Source organism: Protopterus annectens, chromosome 4.part0, assembly GCF_019279795.1.
Source record: "Protopterus annectens isolate FY-2018-M chromosome 4.part0, PAN1.0, whole genome shotgun sequence".
In the NCBI taxonomy this organism is placed as follows: domain Eukaryota; kingdom Metazoa; phylum Chordata; order Ceratodontiformes; family Protopteridae; genus Protopterus; species Protopterus annectens.
This window is the reverse complement of record NC_056733.1, coordinates 1,970,137,348-1,970,159,858: the sequence shown is the minus strand read 5'-3', so window position 1 is coordinate 1,970,159,858 and position 22,511 is coordinate 1,970,137,348. Positions and strand designations below refer to the sequence as shown.

General features: G+C 38.9%; 1 protein-coding gene across 5 annotated transcripts in view; it reads right to left on the bottom strand.

Moving 5' to 3' along the window:
* TENM2 (teneurin transmembrane protein 2) overlaps positions 1-22,511 on the bottom strand; it is a 1,770,657-nt gene that overhangs the window by 690,721 nt on the left and 1,057,425 nt on the right. For all 5 annotated transcript variants that reach the window (XM_044069584.1, XM_044069586.1, XM_044069585.1 and 2 more), the window contains exon 4: positions 18,937-19,171. In XM_044069584.1, the coding sequence (XP_043925519.1) occupies positions 18,937-19,171 (235 nt within the window). The remainder of the gene's footprint in view (positions 1-18,936; positions 19,172-22,511) is intronic.

Genomic DNA, 22,511 nt, shown 5'->3' with positions numbered 1-22,511 from the left:
ACAGTGTCAAGAAAAAGAGAAAATGTAAGGCTATGACCACTCAAAAGAAACAAACGATCTGATATGATAAAGCAGACTAACAGGCCATATAACAAGTAATAGCGTAGCGCTGGTAGAAATAATTGGGGCTGGTCAACAAGGTGCTTGGATGGTGGGACCACAAAGGGTCTAGTTGAGCAGATGACATTATAGCTAAAGCTGGGGCAATGCAGCTGATGAGCAACAGCTGGGGTTACAGGGTTCAAGAACTAGTGACAGTACTGGTGACAAGGAACTACTGCAAGGGGGGGGGGGGCAAAACGCAGTAGAGGTGTCTACCTATGATAGACAGCTCAAGGGGCAGTTACATTTTATCAACAAGCATGTTTGCAAGTCTATGAGAGAGTGAAGGAACAGACTGTGAAAGGGGAGTTTGTTGATTATTAAACTTGTAGCCAGATTCAGAGGGAGCTACGGACAAGAAACAGGTTAATGGCACTGACTGGCAGGGGAAACAAGTGAGACAGCAGAGGTGGAATAACTGGGTGACTGACTTTTCCATTCATGCAGCAGTAATAGAAAAGAAAAGCCAAGAAGGGCAGTGCAAATCTGGACCTATTTTAATTGGCTCAAGGTAACATGAGCTGGTAGGGAGGAGCTAAATGGCTTTGCTTTGATAAGAAGTACAGAAGGATCATGTGACTGTACCTGGATCGGTCCTGGGCATGGATGGATATCAACCTATTTTGGCTTTATTGTTTACATAGGAAAGCCTTGTGAAACAATGGATTTTCTTAGCTTTATGTTAGAAACTGTTTCAAGGATTACTGTCAATATCGCTGTTTCAGAAAATGTGGTTAGGCAGATTAGCTTCATTAATTCTATCACATGTTGTTTTACAGTCTCCTCATGTTCTGTTACAAAATTGCTTTACATTGACACTCCTGTTGAAGTTCAGCCCTTTGTCTGGGAGAGGGAATGTACAGGTCTAACGTAAAGTACAGTTTTGTACCTACCATAAATGTAGATGTTCGAGTGTTCACCCTGCTGCAGTCATCACACTTGGGTTATCCTGTCGTCAGGCGGTCCCGCAGTCGGCCGGAATTCCAAAGTCTTGGTCCGACGTTGGTTGCTGTCACCTCATCCCTGACGTCGGTGTGCTAGGGGTATATATAATGCAACCGATGCCATTTTCTTCAGTTTTTCTTGCCCCAGATGTCAGGTGCCCCCAAAAGGGTGATCAGAATTAGTACCAAATGGTGTGAACACTGCACAAACACAAAATCCCTTCAGCTATAAGCAAATACAACAGTAAGGCATAGCAAAGATTTAGCCAGTAGATCAGAGGGGATGGAGGGGGGGTAACCTGGACTGCAGCAGGGTGAACTCTCGAACATCTACATTTATGGTAGGTACAAAACTGTACTATGTTCATCATGTTACCCTGCTGCAGTCATCACACTTGGGTGGAATCCCAAAGCTAAGGTAGGGGGGAGGTATCATAGAGGGTTAGTGGAGGCAATAAGGCCCTGCAGAACTGCAGTGGTTAAGCCCGCCCTGGATTTAGAGTAAAGAGGTAAGTGATAGTGTTTGGTAAAGGTGTGTTCAGAACTCCAAGTTGCAGCTTCTAAAATTTCCTTGGTTGGAACCCCCCTGAGAAAGGCTGTAGAGGTAGCTGTTGCCCTGGTAGAGTGGGATCTAATGGTAGCAGGAACTGGTTTCCCATGATGGGTATAACAGAACCGTATGCAATGACCTATCCATTTAGAAATGGTTTGCTTAGATATAGCCTTCCCTTGAGAAGCTGTAGCATAGGATACAAAGAGCTGGTCAGTTTTTCTGAAAGCCTTAGTTTTGTCCAAGTAGTAACGAAGCTGCCTGTGAATGTCCAAGGAATGCAGGAGTCTCCCACCTTTGTTCTGTGGATTGGGGAAGAAGGAGGGTAGATGGATGGTTTGATTTAAAGCTACACTGGAAACCACCTTAGGCATAAAGGAAGGACCAGTTCATAGAGAAACTCTGTCTTGATGAAAAATGAAGAAAGGTTCCACTGCCATTAGTGCCTGTAGTTCTGATACTCTTCTAACTGAAGTTATTGCTAGGAGCAGGGCAGTCTTCCATGATAGGAACTGAAGGTCTGCAGAGAAAGCTGGTTCAAAGGGAGGTAGCGTTAGTTTTTCCAGAACAAAGTTGATGTCCCATGTTGGTGTAGGAGCTGTCCTGGGTGGTCTAATGTTTTTTGCCCCTCTGAGGAACTGCCTTAGAAGAGGATTTGAAAATAAAGGTGGATCCGTGTTGTAGTGAACTGAAATAGCTGAAGCATGGATTTTAATTGAGGAAAATGAAAGTCCTTTGTGCAACATCTCAGCTAAATACTGCAGAATGTGAGACATGTGAGGCTGAATTGTGTCTTGGCCTTTAGCTTGGTTCCAGGCACAAAACCTTTTCCATTTGTCCGAATAAGCCTTCCTGGTGCTTGGCCTCCTGGCTTCCAGAATAACATCCAGAACTGCTTGTGAAAGAGGAGCTGGTTGGATGCTTAGTTGATTTGCCATGCAGCCAGATTTAAAGTTTTGAGCTGGCTGTGAAGAATCTGTTTGTTTTGTTGTGTGAGCAAATGGGGTATTTGAGGCAATATCCATGGTGGGCTGTGAGCCATATTCTTCAATAGCGGGTACCAGTGCTGGCATGGCCAGTCTGGGGCTATGAGAATCAGTCATGGTCTCTCCTTTTTGATCTTCAAAAGAACTTTTGTGAAGAGAGGTAATGGAGGGAAAGCATATGCTGTCAGGTTTTTGCAACTGAAAGAGAGAGAGTCCACTTTCCAAGCTTGATGGTGAAATGTCCTTGTACAAAATTTTGTCAGTTGGTAGGTTTGAGGACTGGCAAACAGGTCTATGTTTGGAAGGCCCCATTTTTGAGTTATCATTGCAAATATTTGTGGGTCTAGTTTCCACTCATGGGGATCTTTGATGTTTCTGCTGAGGTCGTTTGCCAATGTGTTCTTCTGTCCTGGCAGGAATTGAGCTTGTAACTGGACTTGGTAGGCCAGAGCTGTGTTCCATAAGATCATTGCTTGCCTGCATAGAGGGTAGGAATGTGTGCCCCCTTGTTTGTTTATGTACCACATTACTGTGGTGTTGTTCATCTTTATTGCAAGTTGTCCTGGATGTAAAAGATCCTTGAAGGCTGTCAGAGCTTTCTGTACAGCTAGCATCTCTTTTTGATTTATGTGCAGATTTCTTTGATCTGCAGTCCATAGGCCTTGAATGCATTTTCCTGCCATGTGTGCCACCCAGGCGTAGTCTGAAGCATCTGTTGTGATAGTTTGCCTGGCTGGGGGCAAGGTGAAAGGCTTACCCTTGTTGAGGTGACATGCCTGTGACCACCATAGAAATTCCTGTTGTAGGCAGGGAATGAGAGATATCATTGTATCCAAGCTGTGGCTGTGTTGAGACCATACGCTTTTTAGGTACCACTGTAATTTCCTCATATGCAGCTTTGCAAGTGGTATTATTAGAATGCAAGATGCCATGAAGCCCAAAGCCTGCAGAATTTTTCTTGCAGTTAATTGAGTCTTTGTTGCCATTGTCTTGAAATATTGAGTCAGTTGTAGTTGCTTGTCTGGCGTAAGATAAGCCTTCTGAGCCGTTGTATTCAAGCTGGCGCCCAGGAATGTAATTTTTTTGTGAGGGTACTCGTTTTGACTTCTTTTCGTTTACTGTGTACCCCAGAAAGTTTAGTAGATGCTTTATAAAGGGCAGATGATGTAAGAGAATGTCTTTGCTTTCTGCTTGGATGAGGCAGTCGTCCAGGTATGGATATATTTGAATTCCTCTTTGTCTGCAGTATGCAATTACTGGTGCCAGGCATTTTGTGAAAACTCTGGGTGCAGTAGATAAGCCAAAGGGCAGTGCAGAGAAATGGTAATGGGTTGAACCTGCAATGAAACGGAGGTATCTTCTGTAACTTTGTCTGATAGGGACATGCAGGTATGCCTCCTTGAGGTCCAACGTTACAGCTATGCTTCCTTGCCCAACATGGAAAGTAGCTGCTGTAGTGTTAGCATCTTGAATTTGGGAACTTGTAAGTAAGTGTTTAAAATTGAAAGGTCCAGAATTGGTCTCCAAGCATTGTCCTTTCTGTGTACTAGAAAGAGTCTTGAGTAAAATCCTTGGCCTTGCTCTCGAGTAGGTACCAGCTGAATGGCTCTCATGTCCATGAGAGCTGTAATTTGCTTTTGTGCCTCTGCCCATTGATTTTGTAGCAGGTTTGGCATTCCTCTTTTCATTGGCAAGGTGTGAAAGTGGAATCTGTATCCTCGTAAAATTATGTCTAGGACCCATTTGTCCTTTGTGCAATGTGCCAGTTGTCTGCATAAAGTGCGAGTTTTCCCCCCAAGGGGGCTGCCAAGAGAGTATCGCTTGGCCAGATGAGGTGCAAGTCATTGCGTTTGCCTTCTGGTGGATTGAGACCTGTCTTTTCCTCCCTTCTGTGTTGTAGTGCCCCATTGGCGAGGTTTATACTGGGCTTGTGGTTGTCCTCTGCCCCTTGGGTGCCTGTATTTACCCCTCTGTGGTCTGTCAGTGGTTGGAAAGGACCAATTTTTTGTTGGCCAGTTTCTGCTGAAGCGAGGGGGTTGTACTTGTAGGAAATCTTTGACTGTCTGCATAGATTTTGCCTTATCTTCCATTTTCTTTAAAACTTCTGCTTTAACTCCAAAAAGAACAACCTGCTGTAAGGGAGCATCTAGTAGTTTTGCTTTAACATGATCAGGCAGAGTTTGTTCCTTTAACCAAGCATGCCTACATATAACAGACCCAGTGACAGCTGCTCTGCAGGAGGCCTCCAAATAATCAAACCCACATTATAAGGTATGTTTGCCCACCTGCTCAGTGGCGTGCAACAGATCCTGTACTTCTTTAAATTCAGATTGTTGGGGGAGGGAGGTTATCCTTTGCTTTAACTGAGAGATTAGAAATTGCTAATACTTAAGCATATGAAATTGACAATTCAGTGCCCTCATAGCTAGTGTGGCTGAGGTGTAAACCTTTTTCCCCCACCTGTCTAGTGCTCGGGAATCCCTCTCAGAAGGTACTGGGTTTTTAGCCATAGAAGCCTTAGCCCCCATGGGACCCTGGGAGAAAGTCTCTGGGTCAGCTACTGGGCTTTTGTAAAGAAATTTGTGGGAATCAGGCACTCTGTAGTATCTGTCAGGCTTAGCTGGAGCAGGAGGTAGAGAGTCTGGGTTGAAACTGGATTCTAAATAGACATCATCCACAATGTCCAAAACAGGTGGGATGGCAAGAGGTCTGTGTTGGGGGAGTAAAAGAAACTCTCTGAGCCTTTTCTTAGAATCAGAGTAGTCCTGACTTTCCCAGTGAAAATGTTCCCTCATAGTGTGTAAAGTTTCCCCAAAGGAGTAGTCTTCAGGAGGAGAAGCTGAGGGAATAGTGTCCTCAGCATCTGAATCGTCATAAGGAGAGAAGGAATAGTCTTGGTCCTCAGAGGAGTTCGAAGAAATGGACATTTGCTCAGAGGAAGCAGAATCTTCCTCTTGTCTAGGCCTTTTGTCAGGAGGGGGCTGTGAACCCCTGATTAAAGAAATCAAATCTTCAGCCATTTTGAGCATCTGTTTCTTAGGCATAGGGCCTTGAACAGGAGACTGAAGCGCAGCCCTTTTAGATGTAGAAGGAGTCTTCGACTTAGAAAACGTTTTAATGGTGAGAGTCGTCGGTCTGAAAACGCCTTCAGAAACCAATGGCGTTTCTGTAGCACCGACGTCTTTAGAAGCAAAGTCGTCGGAAGGACCTGAAGTAAAAGGCTGCATTGGCCTGGTGCATTCCGTCAAAATTTCCATAGCGGTCTCGGGTTCCAGATCTGCGGTAGTCAGGGGCTGCGTCGGAGCCTCACTGAGAACCGGAGAACCGGAGACCGGATCAGCCGAGGCCTCAGAATCTGGCTTAGGCCTGGGCTGTCGGTCCTTATCCCTGTGTTTTTGTGCACGCCAGTAGTCAGTTGCTCTGATGGCATGGTGTAGTTAAATTTTCAACCAAAATAATGTTGTGTGAAATCAAAACGTCTTTTAATAGTACGCTTATTAAACCTAGCACAAAACCGACAAGAAGTGACATTGTGGTCTGGGCCTAGACAAGGTATGCAGTAAGAATGAAAATCCTTATGAGGTATTTGCTTCCCACAAGAAATACAATTGTTAACTTTTTCTGACATCGGTCTGAGGCAAGAAAAGTTTCCCCAATGGGGTACTTAGCTTTATAGAAGACTTTGGTCTGAAATTTGAATTTGAAAATCTCAGGAGTCGGCCGACCGGCACTTACGAACTGCTTCTGCTTCGGGCACCGCGCGGCAAGAAAGACTGAAGAAAATGGCGTTGGTTGCATTATATATACCCCTGGTGCACTGACGTCAGGGATGAGGCGACAGCAACCGACGTCAGACCAAGACTTTGGAATTCCGGCTGACTGCGGGACCGCCTGATGACAGGATAACCCAAGTGTGATGACTGCAGCAGGGTAACACGATGAACATCCACCCATTTCAACTTTTACACACAACCATATCAAAGTTGTCTGTTTCCTTTGTGTCTAACTTGTTCTTGACCTTACTAACCCATAAGGTACCAAGATTTGTTACCCAATCTACACAGCAAGAGCCATTGTCATCCACTTAATGCACCTCTAAGGAGTGCCAAACAAAAACAAATGCAGACTAAGAACTTCCAAAGGTGGACTGCACTTCAATATTCAGCCCTGTTACAACCAACTAAATTTCAAATCACAGCACAAAAACACCACCTGAGCCACCTTACTGTCTGTCAATGGAACTCCAATTTAGGGAGTAGAGGTGGGACGCTGACGTGCCCCCATCAAATCTTCATCGAATAACCACACATCTAAATTGGGCAAGTGCACTTCATCTGCATTGTAATGTTGGCTCTACTTAACTTTCATTAGAGAATGGGCCATCTGTACATCTTCACTCAAATTGGAAACTGTAGATTCTCCAGCAAGGTGTTAATGTACAGGTAATGTCACACTGACACAAATGTCCTCCAGGAGGGGCTGACACAGACAAACAACTGGTGTCAGAGCCCTGGACTAAAACTAAATGCCAAAAAATGCATAATAGTATCCTTTGGGAAGTCATCCATCCCTGGTATCTATCATATTAACAACAGACCCCTTAGAGCTGACCCAGTAGTCAGGGACTTAGAGACACACATAGCTCGTAATCTAGCCATAGTTCATCATGTATATATAGTGGTGAGGAAATCATTCTGTGTTGCACAACTTATAAACAAATATATGGCATCTAAGTCCAAGGAAGTCATTGTTCCACTGTATTCAGCATTCACCAGATCTATCATTGAGTGCAATGCTCCCTTTGGTATGTACCTAACCAGGCATATCTAACAATTGTAATGTCCACAGAGGTTCCTTACTAAAAGAATACAGGGCATAAGTAATATGTCCTATGTAGACTGCCTCAAGGCCCTATCCCTGTATTCTGTCTCCTACAGGCTTTTGAGAGGAGATCTATGCCTGGCATACAGGGCATGATTAGACCCCACTCTGATTGACCTCCTGCATATTCACAAAACAAACAGCACCAGAATTACCCATTCTAAAGACTTAAACCTTGCCTGTGATATAAATAGGACCTGCTGGAGAGATAGGTATGTATCACAGAGACTACCCTGTGTATGAAATTGGCTCCGCATCCATGTGAAGCAGAGTTTCTCCCTAACCCAATTCAAGTGCAACATGGACAATTGGATAGGAAACCAGAAATTCATCCCTGGTTTGGCACCTATGTCTCTAATGGACAGAGGTAATCTGTAAATGGTTCATCTCCCAGGCCCATGCTTACACTTATCAAGGGTATCAGAACTTTTCAAAGATTTGGGATGCATGGCTAGGCTTAAAAAGGCCCTTGTGGTCATTAGCCTAGTAAACACCTATAGACCTATGAACCTATGATCTAAAAACAAGTCTGCCACTTCATGGCAGCATATTAAGCTGCCATGAAGCTTGGATACAAGAAAAAAAATGGCCACCATTTTTTTACATTCATTAAACAGTTTTGTTGTTAAGTAAGAGTAAATTTTTCAAAAGTAAATAAAAAAGTGAAAACTCGTGTTTGTGTTTGCATGCCCATCTGTATGTATGAAAAAGGGAGAGAGAGAGAAAGAGATAGGGAGACAGGGAGAGAAAGACACACACACATATAGTGCATACCAATGACCCATGCATTCCTTAATCAGTAAACATGAAACTCTGGCATTAGTGACTGACCTTAATCCTTCATGATTTGCCAGTACATACTACGACATATGAAATCAAAACTATGTTGCAAAATCAGAGCCAGTTGGCAGGCATTGGAAGGAAGTTGCAATGCCTTGCATTCTGTGATTTTTTTCATTCATTTGATAACAATGAGATTGAGACATCTGAGATGTATTCCCTCATCAACATAGCTGTAACTGTTGGTTGCACGTCTATGTGTGTGTGCATATATCCACATATATATATATATATATATATATATATATATATATATATATATATATATATGATTGTGAGTCTGTCTGTGCTTCTAAGTGTGTGTGTGTGTGTGTGTGTGTGTGTGTGTGTGTGTGTGTGCAAACAGTAAATACTTATATAACTTATATTTTAGATTTCAAATACTTTTACCAACAACAATTACATTTGCTACAGCAACTTTGAAACATTTGGCAGGGGAACTCCTTTACATCAAAAATATGAAAATTTATATCGTAATAAAAAAATACAAAACAATTTAATATACTGTCCATTCCCTAAGCACAATAATGCATTTATGTTGAATGAGTAAGAAGTATATCGATACAAATCTAACCCTAGCTGTTTAATTTCCCTCTTTCAAAATGCCCTAAATGGATACTGTGTCTCTGGGTCCCCTTGTTCATGACAGTAAAAAAACAGCCCTGGTGTGCCCCCCTGCACTGCTACTTAGTGTAAAATGCCCAAAGTCCTTCTGCACATTCCTGTTTTGCAGGTCTATACACTGCTAGGAATTTGTTCACCTGCCAATTTGGTCATAGCCCAGTCAGGAATATATCAAGAATTTCATCAAATGCTGCATGTGTTACTACACACAGACCATGGGCATTACCTATCAGTATAGCACCCCCTCCTTAAATTGAATCCCAGCATGTCCTGATCATCAGGATGAACTGGCAACAGCCTAAAGCAGCTTGTGTATCACCCATCCCCAGTAATACCCCTTTTCCTTTTTCCTTCAGCTTCTGTAACGCTTCATCAAATGTTACATACGTACCTCTCAAGTGTACTTCATTATGAGGAACATATCTCATTCAGGGTCGTAAAAAGTTCATGTTCCTCGAAGTTCCACATTGAAAGGGTCCGTCAAACATTCAGTTATATGATTTTTTTAAACTGAAATCCATGGTAAATGGAAATGAATCATATTAAATCATTAAAAGATCTTTTTTCTAAGTAAAACCGGTATATTTTAGCCATCATATGACCTTCTAGTTGAAGTTGTTAGAAAGCCGTTAGTAAGTGTTCCACATTTTGCCCATTTGTTCTACATTATGAGGGCTAGTGTTCCTCATTTTGGAGATGGGAGGTTGAGCGCTATGGTTACATATGTAATAGACGATGATTATTCATCTATGAAGTCACTGAATGACTGGAACTTTGGGCATGATAAATGATGTATCAGGTGAAATTTGCCAAATTTGTTCTTTGGTACTTACCTGCTGGGTAAGTCCTTGAAATTCTGTTTAACAGATGTGGGCAAGTCGGAGCCAACTCGAGCTTGGCTTGTAATCCAGCAGCTTAAAGAGCCAAGAAGGAGCCGAGCCACAATCACATTGTTTTTTCAGTAACTGCTCACTGTTAATTCAGACCAGACATGCAGGCTGTGAGTGCTTTCCGTTAGGTCAGGTCTGCATATCTAAGCACTGAGGTTAGATGGAATACCAAACAGGGTGGTGCCATATGCCACAGCACTGAAAAGGAAGAGGACTAAACATTTGTCATGAGAGAAGACTATTGCAAGACATTGTAGTTGGGCAACTCTTTTATAAAAAGATTTACAGTTCATTTTTAGGATGCTGGGGGATTATTTCCTTTACTCCAGTGTGCTTGCATGTTTCCACGGAAGGAGAGAAACCTGTTTCAATGAGATAAAGAGAGTTCAGGAGAGTTTGGACAGCATGGGCAGAATTCTTTTGTGTTTCTTTGTTTTTATTGAGGTAAGCCACAGTCTCTCAATTGTCCCTGAGTTTAGCTCAGTACTGTGAATCTCCAAGAGGTGCTTCGTGTATATTTGGGAACGAGTATACATGTGCTGTGTACTATATTACTGCAGTAGTTCTTTCTTTTTCTTTTACTGTCCTCACCATCAAGCATCAGACGTGTAGAGGCCTGACTTACCTTTTTGGGAAAAGGGTGTGTAGGCATCTTGTACATGGAAGCACAATGCAATCATATAATTATTGTTGGCAAAAATAAAGTGTTATAACTTGTTGGGAGCAGTATATTTGTTTACCAGTCACAAGTTGAAATAGCAAAATTCTACTGTATTTCTTATATTTTTCATTCTTTTCTCAGTGAGAAATTAGTGTGCAGAGAGGTGCTATCATTTTGGGGGACATCATACCACTCAGCTGTATAGATTTTTGCAGAATGTCCAGATTTTTGCATCATATTTTGGAACATTTTTAATAAAATTGTGGTTTTCTGGCAAATCATTAAAAATTAAAGTCAGAAAATAATGAAAGACATTTAAGTTTCAGACTTCATACCCTTCAGAAAAATTCATGCTAATATAAAATATGCTATTCTATCAACTTTCTAGGTTTGTAAGAGCAATATTTAAAAATTGTCCCTATATTTGGACCTTTGCCCCCCCAATATTCATGACCTGAGTTCTTGCTCTAAGAGGTTGGGAGGTATGGCCAGGGCATACCATACACGACAGCAAAGGGCAGTTATGGTTGATATGGTTTGTTGGTGGTCAATATTCATCAAAAAAGTAAAGTTTGCCATTATTACTATAATATTTTTTAGCAACTTCACAGTTAGAGGTGGGGTACCTTCTCAGAAGGGACACAATCCACTGGGATGGAATGTGCATTTTATAGCCAGATAGGCAATTAAGAACACTGATTTTTTTTTATTACTACTGTCATAGTCCAACTCGCATTATACTACTTCAGGTAATGTATTCCATGAGATGGATGGTATTTTTGAGAATACTATTTCACTATTATCTAGCCTTAAGGTAGATATGAATAAGGTGTTTTTTATGGTTCAGGCATAAATACAGGGATTTCTTCTTTTTTTTTTTGTGCTAGAGTTGGGAAATAGCTAATAAGTAAAAAGTATAAATGTTAGAGAGTTTTGAGACTTGGGTAGTTCTAGCAGTAAATTAGCAGAAAGTTTGAGCCAGTTTATTTTAGACAAATTCTGGCACTGGTTTTTCCTTTCTTCTGACAGTGAGATAAGCGTGCAGATGAGTAAGCATTTTGCAAAGGCTAAGGTGACTTTAGTGACCTAATAGCAGAATACAGGCAACTTCACAATCCCTGTACGTACCTCAAATGTTTCCTTGAGATTGATGACTCCCCAGGTCTAACCACTAAGATAATCAGAGTGTGAATATCCATTAAGATGTATGGGGAAGAATCATTCAACACTGCTGCTATTGCCAGGCTATGGAAAGGACTCCCTCTTTACGTACTTACACACACACACACACACACACACACACACACACACACACACACACACACACACACACACACACACACACACATTACTCAGCTAATTAGCATTCTTTTAAAGCTACTTTTAAACTTAATTTGTTTGGAATTATCCCAACGTATTTTCCATGGTCATCATAATATGGTGATAAATACATCAAAAACTAAGCATATGAGATCTGGGACACATAAACTGAAAGGTGAATATTTAGTACAGCCCACAGTGATTGAAACTGTAGATTCATTTAAGGACCTGGGTATATGGGGAGATCCAACTTTGATTTTTTTCTAATCATATTAACCAATTGGTTAACAATAGGTTTAGAACTATAGGTTGTATAAAAAGATTTATAAAGTCTAGGAAATCAGAAATGATGAAGTCATTGTTAGTTATATTGGACCCAAACTTGAGTATGGAATAGCAATATGGAAACAGTATAATAAAACAAGTATGAGTAAACTGGAAAGAGTACAGCAGAAATATGCCAAGGGCATCCATGGATGTGAAAATGTAAGTTATTATGAAAGACTAAAATATATGAACTTGTACAGTGTTTCTTATATATATATCTAAGAGGAGATCTGATTCAGGTATATAGGGTATTTAGAGACAACTACCTCTGGGAATATTTGGTGTTATCAAAACGTACGGGAGAATCATCAGACAACCTGTGTAGAAGATTCTACAGGAATGAGAAGTGTACTAAATGGTTCTCTGAGAGAGCAGCTGATGCATGGAATAGACTACCAAATTACAATAAAGCAAACACTAGTTAAGATATTTTTAAGAACAGCCTGGGCACTTATTATGGGAAAACTTGTTTGGTATATTGGCAGGCTAGAAGGGCATTAATGTAGCAACAACAAACCAATGGACCAAAAGCTTGGAATTTATTGAAAAAACTCTAGCACTTCTGCAAACAAATGCCTTCAAGGGGTAAAAACATTCAAATAACCCACCACTTTATATACCCTTATCTAAACAGACATCCCATTAAACAATCACATAATTAAACAATTAAACAATCAGATAAGAAACTTCATTCAACATTTAAATCACTGGGGATCAGTGTGTCACATTTCAAAATAAAAACAGTTTCTTTATAAAGCAGTCTTTTTTAAAATCCATATCAAAATCTGGTATTATTTGTTCCAAAATGCTACCTTTCAAAACTTCTGGATTACTGCCATGATGCAACTTGAAATGCACAGCTAAAGGACTTCTATCTTTCATAGTTTTATGTCCCTTACATGTTCCTGCAACCTGTTTTAAAATACATTTTACTTTCCCCTATATAAAACAAGTTGCAGGGACATTTTAAGGCATATATGATGCCTTCTGCATAGCAAGAATACTTTCCATTAGAATAAAAAGGTAGTCCATTAATTCTACTGAAACTAGTAACACTATACTTACAAATAGAACAGTGTTCACATTTAAATATACCTCTTAATGTTATTTTATTACACAGATTATCTACAGGTTTAATAAATTTGCTATGCACAACAATATCACAAACACTTCTACACTTTCTATATGAAAATATAGGGACAGCACACAAACTATTTACAAACAAACCAACTAGTAAAAACATTAAAAGTATTTACTATATAAACCAACCTACATTCATGGCCGCCACCACCACTATTTGAGTTACCTATCCAAAAACATAATTATTGTTTTATTAATTTCCACTTCTAATTCATTAACATCTCTACATAACCTATATATACGTAACAATTCGCCATAGGGGAGAGCTTCTAATAAATGGGGTGGGTGGCAACTAGAACCATGCAAAAAATGATTAACATAAGGAACTAATTCAAAACTTCCTTTACAGATAAGAATCAGGGCATCTATAAATCTAAAATATTTCGCTACAAAATTCTTAAAAAAGAAAAGTTTGTATAAATGTTCTGCTTCAAATAAACCTATAATAAATTAGCATACATAGGGGTGAAAGATGCCCCCATGGCTGTACCCTGCATTTGCTGATAAATATTATCGCAAAAACAAAAACAATTATTAGTCAAACAAAAATAAATCAACTCTATTATAAAATTACTAGCTGGACTATCACAAAGAAGAAATTTCAATGCTTCAATGCCCAAGTCATGATAAATACTGGTATACAAACTTTTAACATCCATGGTGATCCAGTGCATATCATTTATCCAATTAATTTGTTTAATATTATCCAAAAATCAGAACTATCCTTTATAAATGAAAGCGATTTTATCATATACGGCAACAAAAAAAAAAAAAAAACGAAATAAAAATAATCCTGCATTCTGTAAAAAATAATTAGAAGCAGAGACTATAGGTCTACCAGGTGGCTTTGAAATATTTTTATGAATTTTTGGAAAGCAATAAAAGTATGCCATAGATCTTCCATCATGGTACAATTTTTTATCAGTATCCTGTCTTGAAAAATAACCCAAAATATAGCCTTTCTCCAACAGACTCTTAAACTCCTTTTAGCATCAACATATTTAGTTATAGATACCTCTTTATAAACATTTTCATTATTCAGATGATCAAAACACATCCTAAGATATTGAGTAAAATGTAATATAACATATAATGTAATAGTAATGCCCGTGCTTGAAATATTTGTATGAGGGTATATATGTATCTGTTCTGTATCTTCAGATCACTGCTCTTTACATTTCCGTTCTCACAGGATCTACATGTAATCATTCTGTAATCTCACATGATTGAATATCCTCCCCTTCTTTTGCACTTTTCAAACTGTCCCCCTCTATCTCTATTTCTCTATCTTTCTCTCCTATCCATATCTTTATTCTGCTACCTCCATTTTTGTTGCCTCAGCATCCTCAAGCTCTTATTTTAAAGCTTTTGCCAAATGTCTTAGGACTAAGGCAGACCAAACTACTTGTTAATACTACATATTTTTGACAATGTCTTGAGTATGACATTGTTACACTACATGAGCGCCCTATATTCCAAATATCTACACTCTGAATTAACATTACTGAGGTGCTGCACTTTGCTTAAATGTGCCTTTTTTTCCGTACAACAGCTACTTGAAACAAAGTAAACAAAAACACAAAAGCTTAGAAACTTGGCAGCCAGAAAATTAAAAAAAATGTAAAAGCAATGTACTACATGTGTATCCACAACGTGGAAACACTCCATATAGTAATATGTTCATAATCTCGAACATATTTAATACCGGCATAGCAGAAGTGATAGAAACTTATTTCATCATTATTCTGCTGATGTTAAGCCCATGCAAGATTGTGCACAGTGGGGATCTGGGAAATTGCATTTTCCCCACTGTAGAGCAATGTTGGAGTTGGCATATGTAATTAGCAGGGGGTGTGGGTTGCAGCCGCCCACATGTGGATTACAATGGGGAGGGCTTGCCCCCTTGCAAAAAAACAGAAGTGTTTTGTTTTTTCACTGTTTTAGCTTTTGATCTTTTGGGATCGATCATTAGCTCAAAATCCTGAAATAATACATGAAAACACATGCAAATCATGAACTGCAAATACCAAATGAAAATCAGCAATCTTTTTTCACAAATGTTTATCCTGTTTATTTTTGTTTGGTGTGTCAAGTTTAGATTTTGTATTTTCACTCAATATTTACTTAATATTATTAGTTTAGTCTTTTGTAGCTTTTGGCATTGAGGTTTTAGCCTTATGATGTTCAGACATATAAGCATTACATTTATGAATGTAATGCAATTATGCATGGATGCCTGTTAAATATTCATGAACCATGAATGTGATCTTCAGAAATGAGAAACTATAAGGGGAATATATATATAAACTCTTTGACCGCAGTATCTCAAAATGATCCCCAACTCCAGCATGTAGCAATAGTGATATCAGAATATATAATCAGGAATAGTAGGAGAGCAGACCCTCCACTGACCCCCACTTCTGAGGAACACAGGGGCAAAGTTTCCTGCAAAATGTGAGATATATTTTATTTTTGAAAGTGCTGTAACTCATCTTATCAGATTTTGCACTTCCAGTAAGGAGCTACTGAGAACAGTTATTTGTGTCTTTCGCAAAGAATCCATAAACTCACTTGCCCACAACCATACCACCATAATTTCAATTAACAAGCCAGCTCTGTGGCATAGAGGGATAAAGCCCTGACTATGCCCAAGCAATCCAAGCTTGATTAGTGTCTTGGATATGAGTATGAGCTGGCCACGGAATAAAGGAGTGAACTGCCCCTGGTAGCTTTAATGGAAGTTTCTATTTCTTGCCATGTGGATGACTCATCTAGTGGAGTTTTGAGCTGACAAAGCTGGAACTACCATAGTGCATTTCAAAATGCTGCCAAGGGGAAATCAGCATGTGTAGCCACATTTCCTTTCAGAAGGCAGAGATGACAGACTCAAAGGTGCCACTGAGGCAGGAGAAGTGATCCCATGTGGACAGGCTAGGTTGCCCATCAGGATCAGCTTGCCAGAACACAGAAGACTAATAGGCATTTCTGGGCAGGAATGAATAGGTTATTGGACTCTTGCCAAGATCGGGAATATCCCACTCCCACTTTAACAGGACTAATAAGCCAACTAGCTGAAGGTAGGGGAGCCATCAGGCAAGGTTCTTTGGAGAAATAAAAAAAAATCAAAACCATTATTTCAAGTAACCCTTTATTTTCAAAATGGAATTAATATGCAGCTGCCTAGATTATGTAGATGAGTCCTGTCTAAAATGAAGTATATGAAGGAACGGCTTCTTCAGGAAATGGACTAAACTTGTCCTGGGACTTTCTTCATGGAGTCAGTATCTTTCCAAATCAACATTTTCAGTTCAGTATCTACCCATTTTTACACATTACTAAGTTTGAACCACTGAAAGGAGAAATTCAGAATCAGATATGGTTGTAGAGGCTCCCTTTCCATGTTTTCTTTCTTTCTTTATTTATTTGCTTTTACTTGAATATTTTGTACTTAATCTATCAGAAGTAACTCGTACATGGCAGTTAAACCCATATTTTGATTTACAGTTTTATATTAACTCTGAAAATGCATTCCTGAATCCAACCCCCTAATATTGACTAGTATTTCCTTTAGTCTGTCTTCAACATGCTTTCCACCAACTAAAAATGTCCTCTGTTTTCAACTCCACTTGTCACTTCTTGCCATAGAACAATGCTTTGCATCCTTATCACAGTACCCTTATTTATTCCCCCTTATGCTGCTGCTTCCTAGCTCTGCTACTTTCCCCTTCATCCCTCCTATTTTTCTACTTCCCCACCTTCCCCTTCATCCCTGTGGTTAACTGCATATACCTTTATTACCTCATTCTGGTGCACTCTTCCAAATGGTATCATAACAACCACTGCACATACCTTTAAATGTCTTTGCTACAGCATGCTGTCTCTGTCAGTTCATCTCTCTATGTATTTCTCTTCACACTGTCATCTAATGTTTGATATTTTGTTTGTGATTATTAATTTTTAATTTTAATTATAATTGTTAGTATTATTACTGCTTTGGAGCTTTTCTCCCCGGGCCACCGCTGAAAACGAGCTTCTGGTCCAGTCAGACGTTACCCAGTTAAGAAATGTAATAAATAAATAAATAAATAAAAATAAGTAAATATTCTCTCTTTCACTGTATATCTGCCCAGCTGTCTATGTTTCTCCATTTACTCCATCATCTCCAGTCCCCTAATCACTTGGGTAATACACCATTGCATGCTTCAATTATTTTCTTCTGTAAAGAATAATTACACATAATACAGCAGATGTGTCATTTTAAGACCTTTATACAAGGAAGAGATGAATTCACTTCCAGAATACTCACAGTGACATTTACCAGTTAGCCATCACTATCTTTTCCTAATGCATGACATGATTCAGCCAATGGCTAATTATGATTTTTGTTTTCTTTTTCCTTTCAAAAGGCAGTCCCTACATACATGGTAGTTGACTACCAGCTTTCCCAGATGTCAGTGGAGGCTGTTCCACCATCTGTGATACTTCCTCAGTTTTTGTGTCATTAGCATACAGATAAATCCTGTTCTCCATCTTCAGCATGATATCTGGCTCAGATATCCTATATAAGACTGGTTTCAGCACTGAATCCAGTGGTAATTTACTGTTATAAGCTTTTTTTAGCTTTTCCATGCCTAGGTGATCCTTGTGTAATCAATATTTTTCAGGCACCATTATATTCATCTGTAGAGTTATACTCAACCACCCCTCTAATCATGCACTTCAAAGCAACACTTCCCTCTCTATGAAAAACTCTTTCATTATGTCATTCATTACTTTCAGCTTTTCCACCTCCACCATGTGCACCTCTGTCTTCCTATCTCTACCACTCATGTGCCCCTAGTTATGTAGTGCGTTTAAAAAGTCTGTCCTCCTTTCCTTCTGTCCTAAAGTGTGCACTTGCTATAACTCATTATCCAACCCGGTAATCCTTTCGACAGACTGGAGAGGAATAGTATTAGTCACTTACTAAAAATAAGCAGGCCGGTAATCCTTTCGACAGACTGGAGAGGAATAGTATTAGTCACTTACTAAAAATAAGCAATTTGTGTTGCTGGCTCATGATTGCTTTTTTATTGAGAAAAAAATCTACAAATAAGTATAAAATGTTACATTTTTTTTCTCAGAAGTCTGCTGGCCAAAGACATGCATGCTTCACAGTAAAGAAGACATGAAGAAAAGTGATGTCTGAACAGAAACTACGGATTTTGAAATTATTCTGAACATAGATAATTTGGTTGGTACACTGTTCCAAGAACTCTTGTTAGGTACATCCTGGGCCCAATAGACATCAAAGACAAACAAACTATTCACATTTGCAAGTACATTAAAAAATTCTTATCACTGTGGAAGTTGTGGACTTTTCTACTAGCATTTCTAATTAAAATTTGCCATCACATCTCATTCAGCCATGAGATTCAATTCAGATGTTTAAAACCACTTTTAAGTCCCAAACACCTAACAATATCCTGTACAGGTATGAATTATTCAGTATAATCACATTCTGTTTCTTTTTATTTGCTTGTATAAATTACACATGCCATCATTTAAATAATGTTCTTTTCCTGTTAAACTGTTAGGCATAATCTGCTGCCAAAGGAAACTTAAGAACAAAAGAAAATGCATTGTATGCCTCTGTGACACATGATTGAATGTTAACATGCAAAAGCAATACCTTGTTTCTAGGGGCACATTGCTGTTTAACACCCAGCTGTCTTGCAGTTGAACAGACTCTGGAGTGGTGGGCAGGTCGTTTGATGTTGGTGCCGGTGCATGGATCTGATTCCGTCGGTTTGTCAGGGAGTTGCGGTTCAGCGAGTTTGCAGATGAGTGGTGATGAGACAAAGTTTGGTTGTGTGGAGGTGGAAGCGGTGGCCTCAATGTTGCTTGAGGATGATGGTTTACAGGACCTGCAAAGAAGAAAATAAACAATCGTGAGAATCAACTATGTGGCCAGCAGACAGACCTTTTTGAAAAACTGCTCACAAAAATGTATTTTATTTATTTACTTTGTTAATCAAATTAGTGAGGGTGGCCACGGTGGTGCAGCAGTTAGCATTGCTGGCTCACAGCAAGAGGCTCTCTGGTTCAATTCTCGGCTGGGGTGCTTTCTGTGTGGAGTCTGCATGTCCTCCCTGTGGTCGCGTGGGGTTCCTCCGGGTGCTCCGGTTTCCTCCCACATCCGAAAGACACGCAGTAGGTGGATTGGACACTCTAAATTGGCCCTAGGTGTGCATGTGTGTGCCTTCTGTGGAAGGTTGGGCACCAGGCTGGTAACTCGACACTGTAAAACTCCACTGCCAATCATGAGCGGACAGATGATCCGCTGTGGTGACCCCTAACTGGGAAAAGCCGAAAGAAGAAGAAGAAGAAGAAGTTAATCAAATTAGTGAACTGGTCTGAAGACCCCTTTCAAGTTATGAGCCAGACCACACAGCAGTGGCATGATATAAACCATATAACATGATGAAAGGAAGGCTTGTGTGTGCATTCTTATATGCAGAGTCTGGCTTGCCTCACTAAGTCTATCATCACTGAGAATGACAGCTGGGAGGGGTGAGCAGTTTTATCCAGCTCTCATTTTCTCACGTGGAAGGTGAAAGCTCCAACCTGATTCCTAATGCCTCTTCCTGATACCCACCATCTTTTTATCTTTCTTCTCTTCTTGCCCCTCTTCCTTGGAAAAATTTCTCCAGCTCCCTCTATATATAAATAACTCCTTTGTTTTCTCCTAGCTTCCGCACCATCATGCTGATACTGTATATAATTTCATCTATACAAAAACCTGTACAAAACTATTTAATTGTATTATCTTTTGTTGTATAAATTCTTTTTGAGATGCAATTTCTTTTTTTGCATGACTGTAATTTGTAATTGGAGCTTTTCTCCTCGGGTCTCCACTGAAAATGGGCCATTGGCTCAGCTGAACCAACCCGGTTAACAAATGGCAATAAATAAATAAAAAAGGCATGAACCTGTCTCGTGCTTGGCTATGTCCACTGCTGATAGCTAAAACCTCTAGCTCAGATACACTAAGTGAGGAAGATAAGTAGACAGACTGTGTGTACCTCAAAGAATGTGGGTCCAGCATGTGCAAACAAGCCACAGTGATATCACTGCACGCAGTGCAAGAGATGATGGGAGTTAAACATAGACTCAAGGGAAAATGTCTTTCCTGCTGCTGGAGTGGCACAATGAGGGTACACTCTTGAAAACTAAAACAATATGCAAAATACAGAGCCATAAACAGAAATATAATTAAGCAGCGAACTTCACATGATATAATTTGCATATTATCTGGTGCTTCAAATCCACATTTTATTTTTCTGATATTCTTTCCCAACAGGGTTGTTATATTTTGGCATAACTATATTGCTAACAATATCTGTAACCATTATCAAAATTAGGTGACATCTGATTTTTACATGTCCATCTGTGTGTATTCAGAACTGTGGTAAAGAATCATTTCCACTGCTTTAATGTTTGATGTAATTTATGAGTCAGTGCACCATAGACTGGTCAGTCAAGGGTTACTCCATTTTTAAATTCCCGGTTTTATCATTCAGTGATTATTTTTTATTCACACAGCTTTTTGGTATGTTATTGTTAAAATGCCTAACTTGTTATGAGGCTATCATTTCTAAAACACCCCCATAAGACTCTATAGCCCTGACATTCATTTGCATTTCTTAATTAATCACTATTCAGATTAACTGAAAATGGTTTATGAAAAAGCAACATATATATATATGCATGTATACATATATATATATATATATATATATATATATATATATACATATATGTGTGTGTGTGTGTGTGTCAGATGGATTGAATGCTTTTACTGTAAGTTGACTGCATTGGGTCAGCTAAACAGATGGTAGACAGGTGTGTGATATCTCACTACTCTTGGGGTTGAGGAATATACCCTTTTCTTGATATTGTGTAATATACAGGTATAGTAGGTCCAAAACAATACAGTATAAGAAACTTATCTGTGTGGAAGTGTTTCAATTCCTGTATGTCTAGTTAATCACTTTATATTAAAAAGCAGAATAACTCAGAAAATTGTAGTAGAAGTAGTGAACTTAAAAACATCCTAAATCAAAAAACTAAACTTATTTTGAAATATTATAGAGAATTATTAACTCTATTAGGTATTCAGAAGTAATCCAAGCAGGGTGGACAGTCTGTTTCCGGTCGAAAGTCTTTATTAAGCACAAAGACAAGCGATCGAAACAAAATAAAAAATAAACCAAATGATAGTTTCATCCCAAACTTTCTGACTAATATACCTGTTATCAGGTATGGGAGTGATTTATTTAGCTGTAAAACAAAGTGTAATGGTATACATGTTAACACATTCAAATCCCTTCCCCCATTTTTATCAGTGTGATATTCAAGTAGGTACTGCCCTACTTACTAAATGTCCTAATAATTTAAACCCTTGTGCACTTTAAACAAAATTAATAATGATGTGGTATTTCTTATTAAAGATATTATTATTAAACCAAGCCTGTGATGTGAATTTATCAAAGACATTATAATACATGGTTGGAAATATTTAAACATTAGACCATTTGACAATAAAAAAGTATATTTTGGCATCCAGGAAAAAAATACATTGTCCAAAACACTATCTATTTCCATAAATTATTAACAAAAATCGCTTTCGTCCCTCTAGACTTCTTCAGGTCTGTGTACAAGAACCCTAAAATATATATCTACAAAAAATCTTAGTAAAACTAGCCAATATGCATATTAAAAAGCAGTAAACCAAAATTAAAACAAGAATACAACCTTATATGTACATTTAATGAGTAAGTTAAACCAAGGAAAGTACATCAACTTAGTGCTGGCTAGTGTGGGACAGTAAGAAATAGTGTCCTTATAAAGATAGTGAACACTCCATACAAAATAACACTAAAATTAATACTTAAATAAAAATAGTGGAAAAATAAAATAAAATAAAATTAGTCCTGTAAATGATGTGGTCATTTTCTAACTTTCACTAAATTTTAAGTAAATAGTAGCAATTAAATATATAGCGATTAACTAAACATACAGCTTTCACACAGAGAAGTTTCTTACAATGTTATAAAATACCAATTGCTCATCAAATCACAATGGTGAAAAATTAAGGAGGCATCAACCTACAGAATATGTTTTGTATGAGCAGATACAACAACCAGTTATGTTGCAGATCATCTAAATCATTTCAAATAATTGCAGCAGCATTGGTTCATTCTT